Here is a 13,756-nt window from a genome sequence, read left to right as displayed (position 1 = left end):
GCACACCAACATGGCACAAGTATACATATGTAACAAACCTGCACGTTATGCACATGTACCCTAGAACTTAAAGTATAATAATAAAAAAAAAAGTCATAAGTCTATGACTTTAAAAGATTATAAAAATTTTCCACACTATTCAAGTAAAATCAATTGAAACATCAGCTTCAAGAGGTATAAGGGACAGTGAGAAGATGGTAGAAAAAAACTGAAAAATTATGTGGAGAAGGAAAAGGAAGAGGAAGAAGAGGAAGATACAGCTACAAATAACAGAGGTAAGCTAAGATTGAAAATTTTGCCATAGATAATCTCCAACATGAATAATCCACACTGGGTAATAGAATATTGACTATAATTACATTCATCCTACTGACCTTGTTCTAAATTATTATGGATTATTACTACGCAAGTTATTTTGTTCCACACCAGAGGTGGCTGTATTTCGCTATCAGATGACATGACCTCTAATTCAATAATGTCTGTAATGCACTGGTATCCTCAGATAAAAGCTGTCTATAATGTCTGAACAAAGGTGAATTAGTTATCCAATTCACACACACAATTAACTCTCTTAATACCTGAGAGACCATAGAGCCCCTTCTGAATTTCCTATTAAATGCTGCATATGGAGGTCTTCCCTCCATCTGTAGTTATCTTGTGCTGTACTTCACAATAAACAATATTGTTTACTGCCCCCATCAAAAATCTTGCATTCGTTATCATATGAGACCTCATTCCAGAAAGCAATGACTTCTTTTCCTAAAAAATTGTATTAAATACAAATGTTATGCCTATTAGTAAAGTACAATAGTTATATAAAAATAATAATGCCTTCACGAAATACGGGAAACAATTAAAATTTTTGTACTATTTTACGAACACCTCTTAAAAGTCAAATGGCAATATGTATTAAGTGAATTTATATTTATATGTGTTCGCAGTCATCCTAAATAAAAAACTATTTATTTAAATTCAGGTATTAAAGGGCAAAAAAAAAATCAAAACATAATATTTTTTGCCACCTGTTCCCTTTACAAAGAGCTGAAATTTCATAAATAGTTTGAAGGCAGAGAACTATGCCTCTGCTTTGTACCCATATGTGATGCCAATGGCTGTATTCATAAAAACTCAGATCAGAATAACTAGGTAACGTCAAATGTTAAGCAAACACCCTTGACTTCTAAAAGAAGGAGGTAATTAATTAATTCTTCAGGGGACGCTTTTCATTTTAGTCATCTAACATAATGTATCCTTTCAGCAGGGAACAAGTGAACAAAATATCACTAAAATAAAATCTAGCTCTCTTACCACACATTCACATTAAAGTTCTCATTATATTAGGTAAATTTCATGAGAAAGTAAGTAGTGAAGTAAATCTACAAATGGTACCATAGTTCACATGAAATCTGCTGTTCACCTGGGTTTTCATTTTCCCTCACAACTCAAAGTAGGGAGGTAGAGCAGAGGAATAGGAAATGGTTTCTTAAACATGTTTCAGATATTCTATCTGCTCATGAAATGACAGAGAGAAACTGGAAGCTAAGTAGGTGACATGCTTCACTGCATAAACAATCCAAACTACAAACCAACCTTCCGCATGCTGCAGCACAAGAAATACTGACTCCTCAGAGATGATGTACTTATGCAGACACACCATGTTGGGCACACAGCGGGGGATGATGGTCTTTCTGTTCCTGCTGTATTCACTGCTTTTCCTTAGACCCTGACAGAGAACAAAAAGGTCAGTTGTATCCTCAGTTGCCTTTGGAGCCTGCTGTGCTCTGTGTTTATCAACCAAACTAATCTATCTGAGTTACTCTGGGCTTCAGAGAAACCACTCATCTGCTGCTCTATGCCCCCTAGTCCCTGGAGGCTCTGCTGATGGCATCTGGCGTGAATCCAGAGAAGGAAGATGCCACAAAGCTGCCATTAAAATCAATTACGTGGGTCAGTGTTTTTATTAGAGATGCTCTCAAACTAAGTCATCAGGATGACACACAGTTATTTCTCTGTGACCTTTTCTTAAGCTTTATTTTACTTATCTATATCTTTAAAGCAGTAGACATTGTAAGACCAATGCAAACTCCTGAGACATAAAATGTATTCTTAGATTAAGCAGGCAATTTTAAAATCCTATCCCCCAGAAGTGCAAACAATATTAAGTCTTCTTACAAGGAATAAGGTTTGTCTATTTTCTGGTGTCATACTCTGTTTTTAAAAACTGGGGAAATGTCAATGATAAAGTATATTCACACACACACACACACACACACACACACACACACGTGTTTCAGTATGTGTCAATGTGACCTACTGCCATGCCTTATCAGAAAAAGAAAAAGCATCAGAAAAAGAAATATAAAATTAATAAATTCATCTTCTGAATGCTGTCAAAGTGCTTAAATCAGGATATTTTCAGACTATGTACTAGCACAGCCATTCCAAATACAATTTCAAAATTTCAAAATTGAGGGTTCTTTCTCTCCTGATTAATTTAGTTATAAATTACATTATGTATAGAATCAAAATTAAATTTAGATCAAAAAGAGGACCAGGAATGCAGATAATGCTTTCCCAAAATACCTGTAACAAGACTTTAAGGCAAAATTTTAGCTCTTAAGAACTGAAGTGATAATCGAAGGTGAGACTGTGTGTAGTCTTCACGATTATAAAAAAGTTCTTGAGATGTATTTACACACTACACATTCAAACAACACGAAATGATTCTTCAATTTATCCAAATTATTTCCTCCATACTCTGTATCAAAAAAAAAATTGTTAAATGCATGCTATCAACCATGATGGAAGGATAGAAAAAAAAAAAGTAAATAAATATCACCAGAAACAACATTAAAAGACATTCAAAACCTAGGGGGGAAATATTAACTACTTAGTTAGTATTAACTAAATATTAACTACTTAGTTAGTATTAACTAAATACTAACTAAAATATTTTCTTTCAGAAGCATAATTTGAAATTAAAATTTTAAATTCATTAAACATATAAATTTTACTTACTCTTTTTTTTCTGAAACAGGGTCTCACTCTTGTTGCCCAGGCTGGAGTGCAATGGTGCAATCTTGGTTCACTGCAATCTCTGCCTCCTGGGTTGAAGTGATTCTCCTGCCTAAGCCTCCCGAGTAACTGGGATTATAGGCACCCACCATTACACCTGGCTAATTTTTGTATTTTGAGTACAGACAGGGGTTTCACCATGTTGGCCAGGATGGTCTCGAACTCCTGACCTTAGTTGATCTGCCTACCTCAGCCTCCCAAAGTGCTGGGATTATAGGCACCGCACCTGGCTACAACTTTTACTTACTTTTAAAATGAAAGTCTGTTCTGTCCTTGTGTCCATTACAAGTAAAACCTACATAAAAGACATGAGTAATAATGTATTAACAATACAATGAAACATTAACTCTTAGCTTTAAACTAAACTTTAAGAGTGGGGCAGGGCTGAAATTTAATCCCCTCCCCAAAATTGTTCATTTCTGAATAATTTTTTTTAAGTTGGCAAATTATAGGATCAAAATTATCTTATCCAAAATAGGCTTTATTATGGTTTCCTTTTCTAAAAATGACATATTTTAGAAACATTACTGTTTCCTGAAGTATTTTTAAATGTATTTGTTAGAAGTAAAGGACATATTATTTTAAACAGAGTTTTCCCTCTTGGAACATATATGATCAACAGGAAGTGGTTCAAAAAAAATTGTTCAAGTCCCAATTTTCTTCCTAAAATCTCCTATGTAGCAACTTGCTATAATGTGATCTCAATAACTCAGGCTCTAGCCTAAGGCATCCTTTTGGTACCATTTTACCCTGGATTCACCTTAACACCTCTTTCCACCAAATCCTATCAGCTCTGTCTTCAAAATGTATCCAGAATCTGAACTCACCTTACCATTTCCACAGTTAATACTCTGATTCAAGCAAAGACCAACTCTTACCTAACTTGTAACTATGGTGTCCCAACTGACCTCCCTGCTTCCATCTGTGCTGCCCCGTGGTTTATCCTCAAAGCAGCGGCCAGGGTTTTCTTTTTAAAAGATAAGTTAGAACATGGCACTCTTCTTATCTCACTGAGAGAAAAAGCTTCAGCCCATAAAATGACTTCAAGATCCTTCATAACCTCTCACACATTGCCCCCTTAAACTACTCATTCCCACCCCTCATCTTGATGGATAAAATAAATTAACAGAAGTGTGAAATTATCCCACCCTACTAAGGCTTTATTATTTTGGAAATACTACAATAGCAAAGATTAGTAAACTTTTTCTTTAAAGGGCCAGACTGTAAATATTTGGGGCTCTGCTGGCCTATGCAGTCTCTGTTACAGCTTTTCAACTTTGTCATTATACAACAAAAGCAGCCGCAGACTGAAATTGGCCATAGGAGGAGGATTTGTACTACAGAAATCAGCAAACTCTGCAAATGAGCCTCTTCACCCTACCAGAGAGCTGTCAAATATCTACCAGCCCACCACTGGATAAGGAGAGACAGAAATTAAGGATGAAAAAAAAGATGTTAAGCTTGAAAAAAATAAAGAATTTTTAAAAGGTGAGAAGAAACAGAAAAGTTGAGATGGGAAACCAGTTTGAGAAGATGGAAAATTCCATTTTAGATAATCAAGTTGAAAAAACAGTGACAACTTCATCTTTATCTTCTCTTCTGAGTGTCTGACCTACACTACTTAAATTTCCATTAATTTCAATACAACATTCTCACAGGTACCGCATATCCTCTTCCCAAGGCCCTGCCTTCATCAAACAAACACACAAACAGCCTGCTCCTCCTCCTATGGTACTAAGTAAGACCATCTTCCATGCATGCTCTGAAACAGCGGTCTAAGTTACTATGAACTCTCTCCTGCCTCCCACCTTCAGAACAAGTGACTGATCCAGTACTCAACAATTATACACTGATCACCTTCTAAATATCAAGTATTTAGAATCAATTCTAAACCAATCAAATCAATTGTACCTCCTAAGCACTTCTCTTATCCACCCTCTATTCTCTAATCTGCCATATTTTAAGCATTTACTATGTGCTATACTTTACCCATGTGTAATCAATAGTAATCATCCCAACAAGTCAATGATTTATTTTGTTTTATTTTATTTTCATTGAGACTGGGTCTCACTCTGCTACCCACGCTAGAGTGCCGTGGTGTGATTTTTAGCTCACTGCAGACTCAACCTCCCAGGTTCAAACGATCCTCCAACTTCAGTCTCCCAAGTAGCTGGTACTACAGGCATGTGCCACAATGCCTGGATGAATCTTTTTTTTTCCCCCCGTAAGACAGGGGTCTCACTGTATTGCCTAGGCTTGTCTTGAACTCCTGGGCTCAAGTGATCCACCTGCCTTGGCCTCTCAAAGTGCTGAGATTACAGGGATAAGCCACCAGGTCTGGCCCAGTGAAATAATTTGACCATTCTATTCTACATTAAAAGACATTACAGACATGTCTTCTTATGGACATAAGACATTTTTATTATGTAGAAGCTATAAAGGTCGGTAACAGTATCTAACAAATGTGAGGATTTCAGTAAGATAATCTGATAAAAGTACAGCCAGTTGCTATTACTGCTATCACTATTATTGCTTCTTTTTCCCTGAAATGTTCCCCCAGCCACTTATCAAACAAGTATGCATCTTTCCATACGCAGCACAAATGTCACTCTATCTCTCAGTAACACTGACTACTTTCTTCCTTTCTTCTGCTGTTTTACACAGCACCAACATCTATTGTAGCATCTCTAACCCTTCAATTTGGGGGTCTGTCTCCCAATGAGACTTCAAGCTCTTTATGTGCATGCGGTAAGGCAGGATAATGGGCCCCAAAGATGTTCACACCCTAAGAATCCCCAGCATTTGTGAACGTGTTATGTTACTGGCAAAAAGGCCTTTGCAGATATAATTAAGGTACGGACCTTGAAACAGAGAGATTACACTGGATTATCTGGGTGGGTTCCAAAATATCACATGAATCCATTTCAAAAACAGAGACTATCTTCTACAAAAAGAAATGCAAAGCACAGAAATGATATGGCTGAAAGGAAAATCATATTCAAAGCATGAAAGGGATGCATGGCTGCTGGCTCTCAGGTGCAAAGGCCCACATGCAAGAACTGAAGAGAGGCTTCTAGGATCTCATAGCAAGCCTAAGAAGGAACCTAGGCAACTTCTAGGAGTACAGAGTAGTCCTTGGCTGACAGCCAGCAAAGAAACAGAGTTCAGTCCTACAACTCTATGGAAAGAACAGAATTCAGTCAACAACCTGAATGAGCTTGGAAGCAGATTCCTCTCCTGAGCCTCCAGTAAGGAATATAGCCTTGCCAGCACGTTGATTTCAAACCAGCAACTGTATTAGACTTCTGACCTATAGAACTTTAATAATTTAGTTGTTATACACTGCCAACTTTGTGGTAATTTGTTATGACAGCAATAGAAAACCAATAGCATAAAAATTATTCTATCACATAATACACTGTTCTCACACAGTGAATGTTTAATAAACATATGGTTAGTGAATTCAAGTCTAAAAGTTTGTAAGGTAAATGACGACATGGGAATAGAGCTTAGAAAATAAGTCGGTACTAATGATTTATATTTGAGCATTCTCCCTAAAGATAAAAACTAAAGACACAAGAATGAATCCCACTGGAACACTTCCTTTATTTCAGTCACTGTGCTGGGCTTTAAGGAATTAAATCATGTAACTCTCTCAACAATCCAAAGAGGTAGGTATCTTTTATTAATCAAGTTTACAGATAAGGAAATAAACATAAAACTGATTGTATCTCTCTGGAGTGCACTCTGAAACACTGGAACTTCTTTAACCTCAGGACTTTGTCCATACTCGCAAAGATAATAAGTGGTAGAGGGTAGTCTGGCTCCAGGTTTCTTTCTCTTTAACTGCTAAGCTATACTATTTATTTCTGAATTTTGAAAATATTCATAGTTGAAATATTGTGAGCAAATAAGACTTTAACCAAAAGTGTAGTGAGAAAAGTACAAAGAGAAAACATGGTGGTTCAGATGACAGAGAAAGAGGATGCTTAAGATGAGTGTAATCTATGCCAAACAACAGAGAGAAGCCACAAAGAATGAGGACTGAGAAACCATCACTGGTTAGGGCAGTTAGGAAGTCATATGTAACTTTCAATACAGCATTGTACAGTGAACTGCTGAAGATAAAAGCCAGATTGCAGGGAGTTAATAATGAGTGATAAGAAAATAGAGGTGACATATATAAGCCTTTCAATAGCAAAGTATGTCAGAAGAAGGAAAAACACTAAAACGAAATAGTGGGATCATCAGTTGAAACAAAGGGTTTGACTTTTATTATTTTTCAGATGGGATAGACTTATTCTCTCCATAGCTGCCCTTTGAGTTATAATCAACACAAATCTTGAGCCTCCAAAATATGAAAACACATCTGTGAACTTTAAGAGTTAAATCAACATATCAAGAATGTAAAAGGAGGCCGGGTGCGGTGGCTCAACCCTGTAATCCCAGCACTTTGGGAGGCCGAGACGGACGGATCACAAGGTCAGGAGATCGAGACCATCCTGGCTAACCTGGTGAAACCCCGTCTCTACTAAAAAATACAAAAAACTAGCCGGGCGAGGTGGCGGGCGCCTGTAGTCCCAGCTACTCGGGAGGCTGAGGCAGGAGAATGGCGTAAACCCGGGAGGCGGAGCTTGCAGTGAACTGAGATCCGGCCACTGCACTCCAGCCTGGGCGACAGAGCGAGACTCCGTCTCAAAAAAAAAAAAGAATGTAAAAAGGAGGCACCATGGCCCTCTTTCTGCAAAGGAGAGCTCAATAAACATATTTTGAACATCTGTTGAATCTGTGAAGACATTTAGTGTTCCTTCAGTCTCATTTGTTTTTATACGAGGTGTGACTTTTTTTTTTTGAGACAGAGTCTTGCTCTGTTGCCCCGACTGAAGTGCAGTGGCACGATCTTGGCTCACTGCAAGCTCTGCCTCCTGGATTCATGCCATTCTCCTGCCTCAGCTTCCCGAGTAGCTGGGACTACAGGCACCCGCCACTACGCCTGGCTAATTTTTTGTATTTTTAGTAGGGACGGGGTTTCACCATGTTAGCCAGGATGGTCTCGATCTCCTGACCTTGTGATCCACCCGCCTTGGCCTCCCAAAGTGCTGGGATTAGAAGCGTGAGCCATCGTGCCTGGCCTATATGAGGTGAGACTGTTAAGTCACTTACCAGAAAGCCAATTCTATTTGAACAAGACACATCTATATGAAGTAGAATACATCTCACTAGGTAAAAGGCATGGAAGCTGTACAATCAAAGGAAACAACTTCTCCCTATAAAAAGCCTCTTAATTGACTCAACAAAATATACCTGCATAAATCAGGAGTGATACCTCTTTACTGATCTCACTTAGCCATGAAGCATGAAGCAGATCAGATAAAAAGGTCAAATTGGCTGGGTGCAGTGGCTCATGCCTGTAATCCCAGCACTTTGAGAGGCCAAGGTGGATGGATCACCTGAGGTCAGGAGTTCAAGACCAGCCATGGCCAACATGATGAAACCTCGTCTCTACTAAAAATACAAAAATTAGCCGGGCATGGTGGTGGGCACCTGTAATCCCAGTTCCTCAGGAGGGTGAGGCATGAGAATCACTTGAATCGGGAGGCAGAGGTTGCAATAAGTTGAGATCATGCCACTTCCACACTCCAGCCTGGGCAACAGAGTGAGACTCCATCTCCCAAAAAAAAAAAAACAAAAAAAACAAAATTAAGATGGATAAACAAGGCTGGGAAATGCTGCTTTGTTTATATTTTCTTCTCCTACGAAGTTTGTGTGCAACTAGACAACGTTCACATTGAGGCAATAAACACAAGAACATATGTGATTTTTTAAAAATGTGCCCTTTGACTGTCAATTTCTCCCAAACAGGTGTTGGCTAAATGATTATAAATTGGCCTCTGGATACACCTCTTCAACTGAGCCGTACAGGGCTGGTGATAATATAATTAGACCCAAAAACATCAGGCTGGTGAATGCTTTCCATCTGTTTGGCAATAATGTTTAGTTAACAATAGTCTTTAAAAGAAGCACCTTCAACTTCAGTTCTTAAAGTTATTTATAGAGCCATTCTTAACACACCAGCACTCCTGCTAACAAGAGCTTTAGCCGCTTGGAAATTATTAGCCATACAGCTGTACACAAAGAGAAACGACTGCATTTAACATCTGTATCTTTCCAAATTTACACGCTTCAACCTCATTTAAAGTCATTTCTTAATGAACAGTGCTATGGTGCTGCATTAATATTATAGTTGCATGCACAAAGATCATAAGGAGCCAAACATTTTTTTAAATGCCAACAGTAGGCCAATCTGTAATGGAACTGTCAGCATAAAGGACAAAATAATAGCTTCTTTAACCCTCAAACAGAATTTGTTCATTTGTAGACTAGAACACATCAATTTAAAAACTGCTCATGGGTTTGCTCACCTTTATAAAGACAAAAATCTAATTTGTACTAGCTTGATACAATTGTCTTTCCAATAAAAGCCTCCTAAAACCATCTTTTATTTCATGATAAAACAAGTACTATAACTAAAACTGTCACGAAATAATTATCTTGGATAGCATACCTTATTGAAAGAATACAATTAGTGTGTTTCTCCCTTTCATTTTTCACACTTACTTATCAGCCCTATATTAGCATATGGTCTAACAGAAGAGATTGCTTCATCTTTGCCCATACTAATACACAAAATAACAGCTCCTAACTTGAGGGAGGGTGCAGTGGGGAAGCAGAAAACTTATTCCTTAAGGATTCACCTCATCTGTTCTTCAATTCCAACAGCACAGTGAAACTTGCCCACTTTTCTTTCATAATAGTAGTAGGAAAAGCTCCACCTGATTACAGGTTAGAGTCTATTTGTTAACTAGAATTAAGAAAGGAGTAATATTTAAGTAGGCAACCATCTTTGCAAAGAAAAGAGGGAGAAGGGGTACACCAAAAGTATCAAATGATGATTATTTTTAAGCATAGAAAGAAAAATAATATGGAGAAGAGAAAAGAGATATGCTACTACGAAGAAACTATGACTGTGGTGAAGAAGTGTGGAGAGTTCCCTTCAGTGGGGATTAAGTGTCTCCCCATTCATGAATCTTAAGATATTTAATTTAAATGTTGACAATGGAAGTTTGGAAGTCTCTGAAAATAACTTCAGCTCCAATTCCTTTTAAAAGAAAGATTACTTGGGTAATTTGAGGGAACGTCTGTCTCTACTTTGGTGCCAGTTACTTCATGGGACTCCAGAACAATTAATACTCGTTAAAATATGCTTCAGTCTACAGAAAATTAGTATAACCACCATGGAAAACATTATGGAGATTCCTTAAAGAACTAAAAGTAGAATTACCATTCGATCCAGCAATCCCACTATTGGGTAGCTACACAAAGAAAAAGAAGTCACTATATGAAAAAGACACGTGCATATACATGTTTACAGCAGCACAATTAGCAACTGCAAAGATACCAAACCAACCTAAGTGCCCAGCGACCAGTGAGTGGATAAAGAAAATGTGGTATATATACTCCATAGAATACTACTCAGTCATAAAAGGGAATGAAATAATGTCTTTTGCAGCAACTTGGATGAAGGTGGAGGCCATTACTCTAAGTGAAGTAACTCAGGAATGGAAAACCAAATACCATATGTTCTCATAAGTGGGAGCTAAGCTATGAGGATGCAAAGGCATTTAAGAATGATCTAACGGACTTTGGGGACGCAGGAGGGAAGGTTGGGAGGTGGGTGAGGGATAAAATACTACGTATTGGGTACAGGGTACATTGCTTGAGTAATAGATGCACTTAAATCTCAGAAATCACCACTAAAGAACTGATCTGTGTAACCAAAACCACCAGTACCCCAAGAACTATTGAAAATAAGAAAAGAAACAAAAAGACCACAGGACAAACACAGAGCATCCCTTAATGGTGTCGCATATAATCTGATTTGTGTTTGCTGCTTATAATCTGAATGAGATATCAACTGTGTTAAGTCATGCTCCTGGTAATTCATACATAAATAACGATAACAGAAAGAATAAAATCAACACAGTAAAGAAACTAGAGAAAATATTACAAGCCCAATTTTGCATGTAAGAGTTTTTCCCAACGTACTTTCATATGAACATGACTGCACTTACTATACTCTCTTTCAAAAATAGTCCATACTTGACTAGTATTAGATCTGAATTTTTAACTAGATGGGCAAATTTACAAAAGCTGGTAACATTATCCTTCTATAGAAATGGTTCTGAACAACAAACCTAGAGCATTAAAACTTTGCTTTCCTCCCCTAACACCATGCATGATTATCAAATGTTATTCATATTTTCTGCTAAAATAAAACTCACTTTGTATTCTTAAAACATCCAAAATGCGTTTCTACTCTTAATTCCACACCTTATTTTCATCAGGCATCTTTATAAAAATGCAACTACTAGAAAACAAGGAATAGTACTCAGCAACCTTTAATATCAAGAATTCTCCCAACTGCGGTCTAACTTCTCTTTCTTTGGCATCAGAAGGCCAGCAATGTTCCCTGTACCATTGCCCAGCAACTCCAAAAGCAAAAGATGTTGCTCCTACAGCTTTAGTCCATCAGAAGCTGCACCATCAAGAGCATCAGCATGAACAGACCATGCAGAGACACTTCTCTCATGTTATGCCATGAAACCAATCTGTCTTTGGTTTTGTAAGTTTTCCACTGATGAAAATGCAAGCTTAAAGAGTAAAATTTGACATGGATACTTATAACTCCAGTCTAAAAGATATTTTCAGCTACTACTCTCAAGGATACGTTTTAAATTGAGAAAAATATATAAGGTACCCCTAAGATTTATGGGTAACAAAGAAAATCCTTTGGAGCCTTACCAATGTTTTATTTGTGCTAGAACTTCCCACATAGCACATTATCATGGAGTGAACAAATAATCCAAAAAGGTTAGCAGTGTTCCCTGTACCCACTGCTCAGTAACTCCAAAAGCAAAATATGTTGCGCCTACAGCTTTAGCTCATCAGAAGTTGCTGCATCAATTTCTGCAAAGTTAACAAAGTTAAGAATGTCAGAGTCAACAATCACCAACTAATTTAGAACAAAATGAAATATCTCTTTGAGGCAGGTTGAGTTCTTCAGGCTCCTATTTGATCCAGAAATACCTTCAAAGGTAGAAAAAAACAGACCAAATCTATCAGAATTATATGAAGATTGTACTTAAAATCCACATCTCTTCATAGTTATTAAAATCCAAAATGCCATAATTCAAAATATACTCTGTTTATCCAAATACCTGGGATTCCTAAAAGCATCCTATTTTTCAATTTATGTAGTTATCTTATTTATCTTAACTACCAACGAATTGGGGCAGAAACGGGGGAAAAGGAACCAGGTTAGGAAGAATAAGTAACATAAGACTAAACTGGTAAATAACTACTTCTATAAGAACACAACGAATTGTAGATTTCTTTAAACTCCCAGACATTCACAAAGGTTTTAGTATGCTAATTTTTAATTAAAAGATATTTCAGCAGTCAAACCTCTTTCATATGCACTACTGATTCTTCATCAAACGTTAACTTTCCAACTTAACACCAGTTTAGCCGGTGGCAGCCTGAAGGTTTACCATCTGCTGCTACCCAAAGTCACTGTGGCCACCTTCAGAACATATGCATCAAAGCCCCGAGATAAGAGACTGAAGAAATACTGCCTAAGTCAGCATAAGGGGGATGACGAACCCAGAGGCAGGCAACAGGCAAACTACCAGAAAATACAGAACATCATGAACCATCAGTTAGCCTATGGAAAAAGTACCCAAGGTCACAGGGGACTCCAATGGCTGAACAAAAAGACAAGAGAAATACTACTCCTAATGGAATAGATTTAAGTCATTATGTGATCTTTCTATTAAAAAAAAAAAAGTCTAATCATATTTAAAATCACCTGCAATTTAATTGAAAATATGGATTATGGTGAATAAAATGAAATATAAAATGTAAGGTGTTTTATTTAGTCTATGGATAATAATAAAGATTGTATTTTTTATGGAGTATTATGTTTTGAAAGGCTTGCTTTTCTGGTACTATCATACCCATACTTCAAACATAACATGAGAAAACAGACTTTGAGACAGATTTAACAAAATCTGCAAAATACCACTTTAAAAACCTGATGCCATACATTTAAGGTAATGATCATGTTTACCATAATACCTCATATCAAACCAAAATACTGTGGTGTCTTTTAAAAACAGAATCTCAAGAATCTAACTATATTCAATTCTAACACTGAATAACTGGCATATATTCATTGTAAAAGAAATGTATTCATAGGAAATTTTCTTAGACTTCATCTTTGCTTTCTGCTTTTTGAAATGTATTTTAAATGTAGTTAGAAGAAAATAAGTATAGAAGATATTTTCCAGAAAATTACACAAAAGCATCTTTTAATTCTTAGTTTTAAAATGGCAACAGAAGGCTGGGCACAGTGACTCACATCTGCGATCCCAGCACTTTGGGAGACTGAGGCGGGCAGATTGCTGAGTCCAGGAGTTCAAGACCAGCCCGGCCAACATGGCGAAACCCTTTTTCTATAAAAATACAAAAATTGGCCGGGCACGGTGGCTCAAGCCTGTAATCCCAGCACTTTGGGAGGCTGAGACGGGCGGATCACGAGGTCAGGAGATCGAGACCATCC

The 13,756-nt window shown here is 37.3% G+C and overlaps 1 protein-coding gene across 5 annotated transcripts in view; it reads right to left on the bottom strand.

Annotated features, from left to right (window-relative positions):
- Window positions 1–13,756, bottom strand: part of RPS6KC1 (ribosomal protein S6 kinase, 52kDa, polypeptide 1) — a 240,061-nt gene that overhangs the window by 56,852 nt on the left and 169,453 nt on the right. For all 5 annotated transcript variants that reach the window (XM_011929408.1, XM_011929407.1, XM_011929404.1 and 2 more), the window contains 2 exons: window positions 3,323–3,370; window positions 1,591–1,723 (listed from right to left, as the gene is read on the bottom strand). In XM_011929408.1, the coding sequence (XP_011784798.1) occupies window positions 1,591–1,723; window positions 3,323–3,370 (181 nt within the window). The remainder of the gene's footprint in view (window positions 1–1,590; window positions 1,724–3,322; window positions 3,371–13,756) is intronic.

This window comes from Colobus angolensis, unplaced genomic scaffold (genome assembly GCF_000951035.1).
Source record: "Colobus angolensis palliatus isolate OR3802 unplaced genomic scaffold, Cang.pa_1.0 Scaffold81, whole genome shotgun sequence".
Classification (NCBI taxonomy): domain Eukaryota; kingdom Metazoa; phylum Chordata; class Mammalia; order Primates; family Cercopithecidae; genus Colobus; species Colobus angolensis.
Note: the sequence above shows the minus strand (reverse complement) of the source record. Positions and strands in the feature narration are given on the sequence as shown.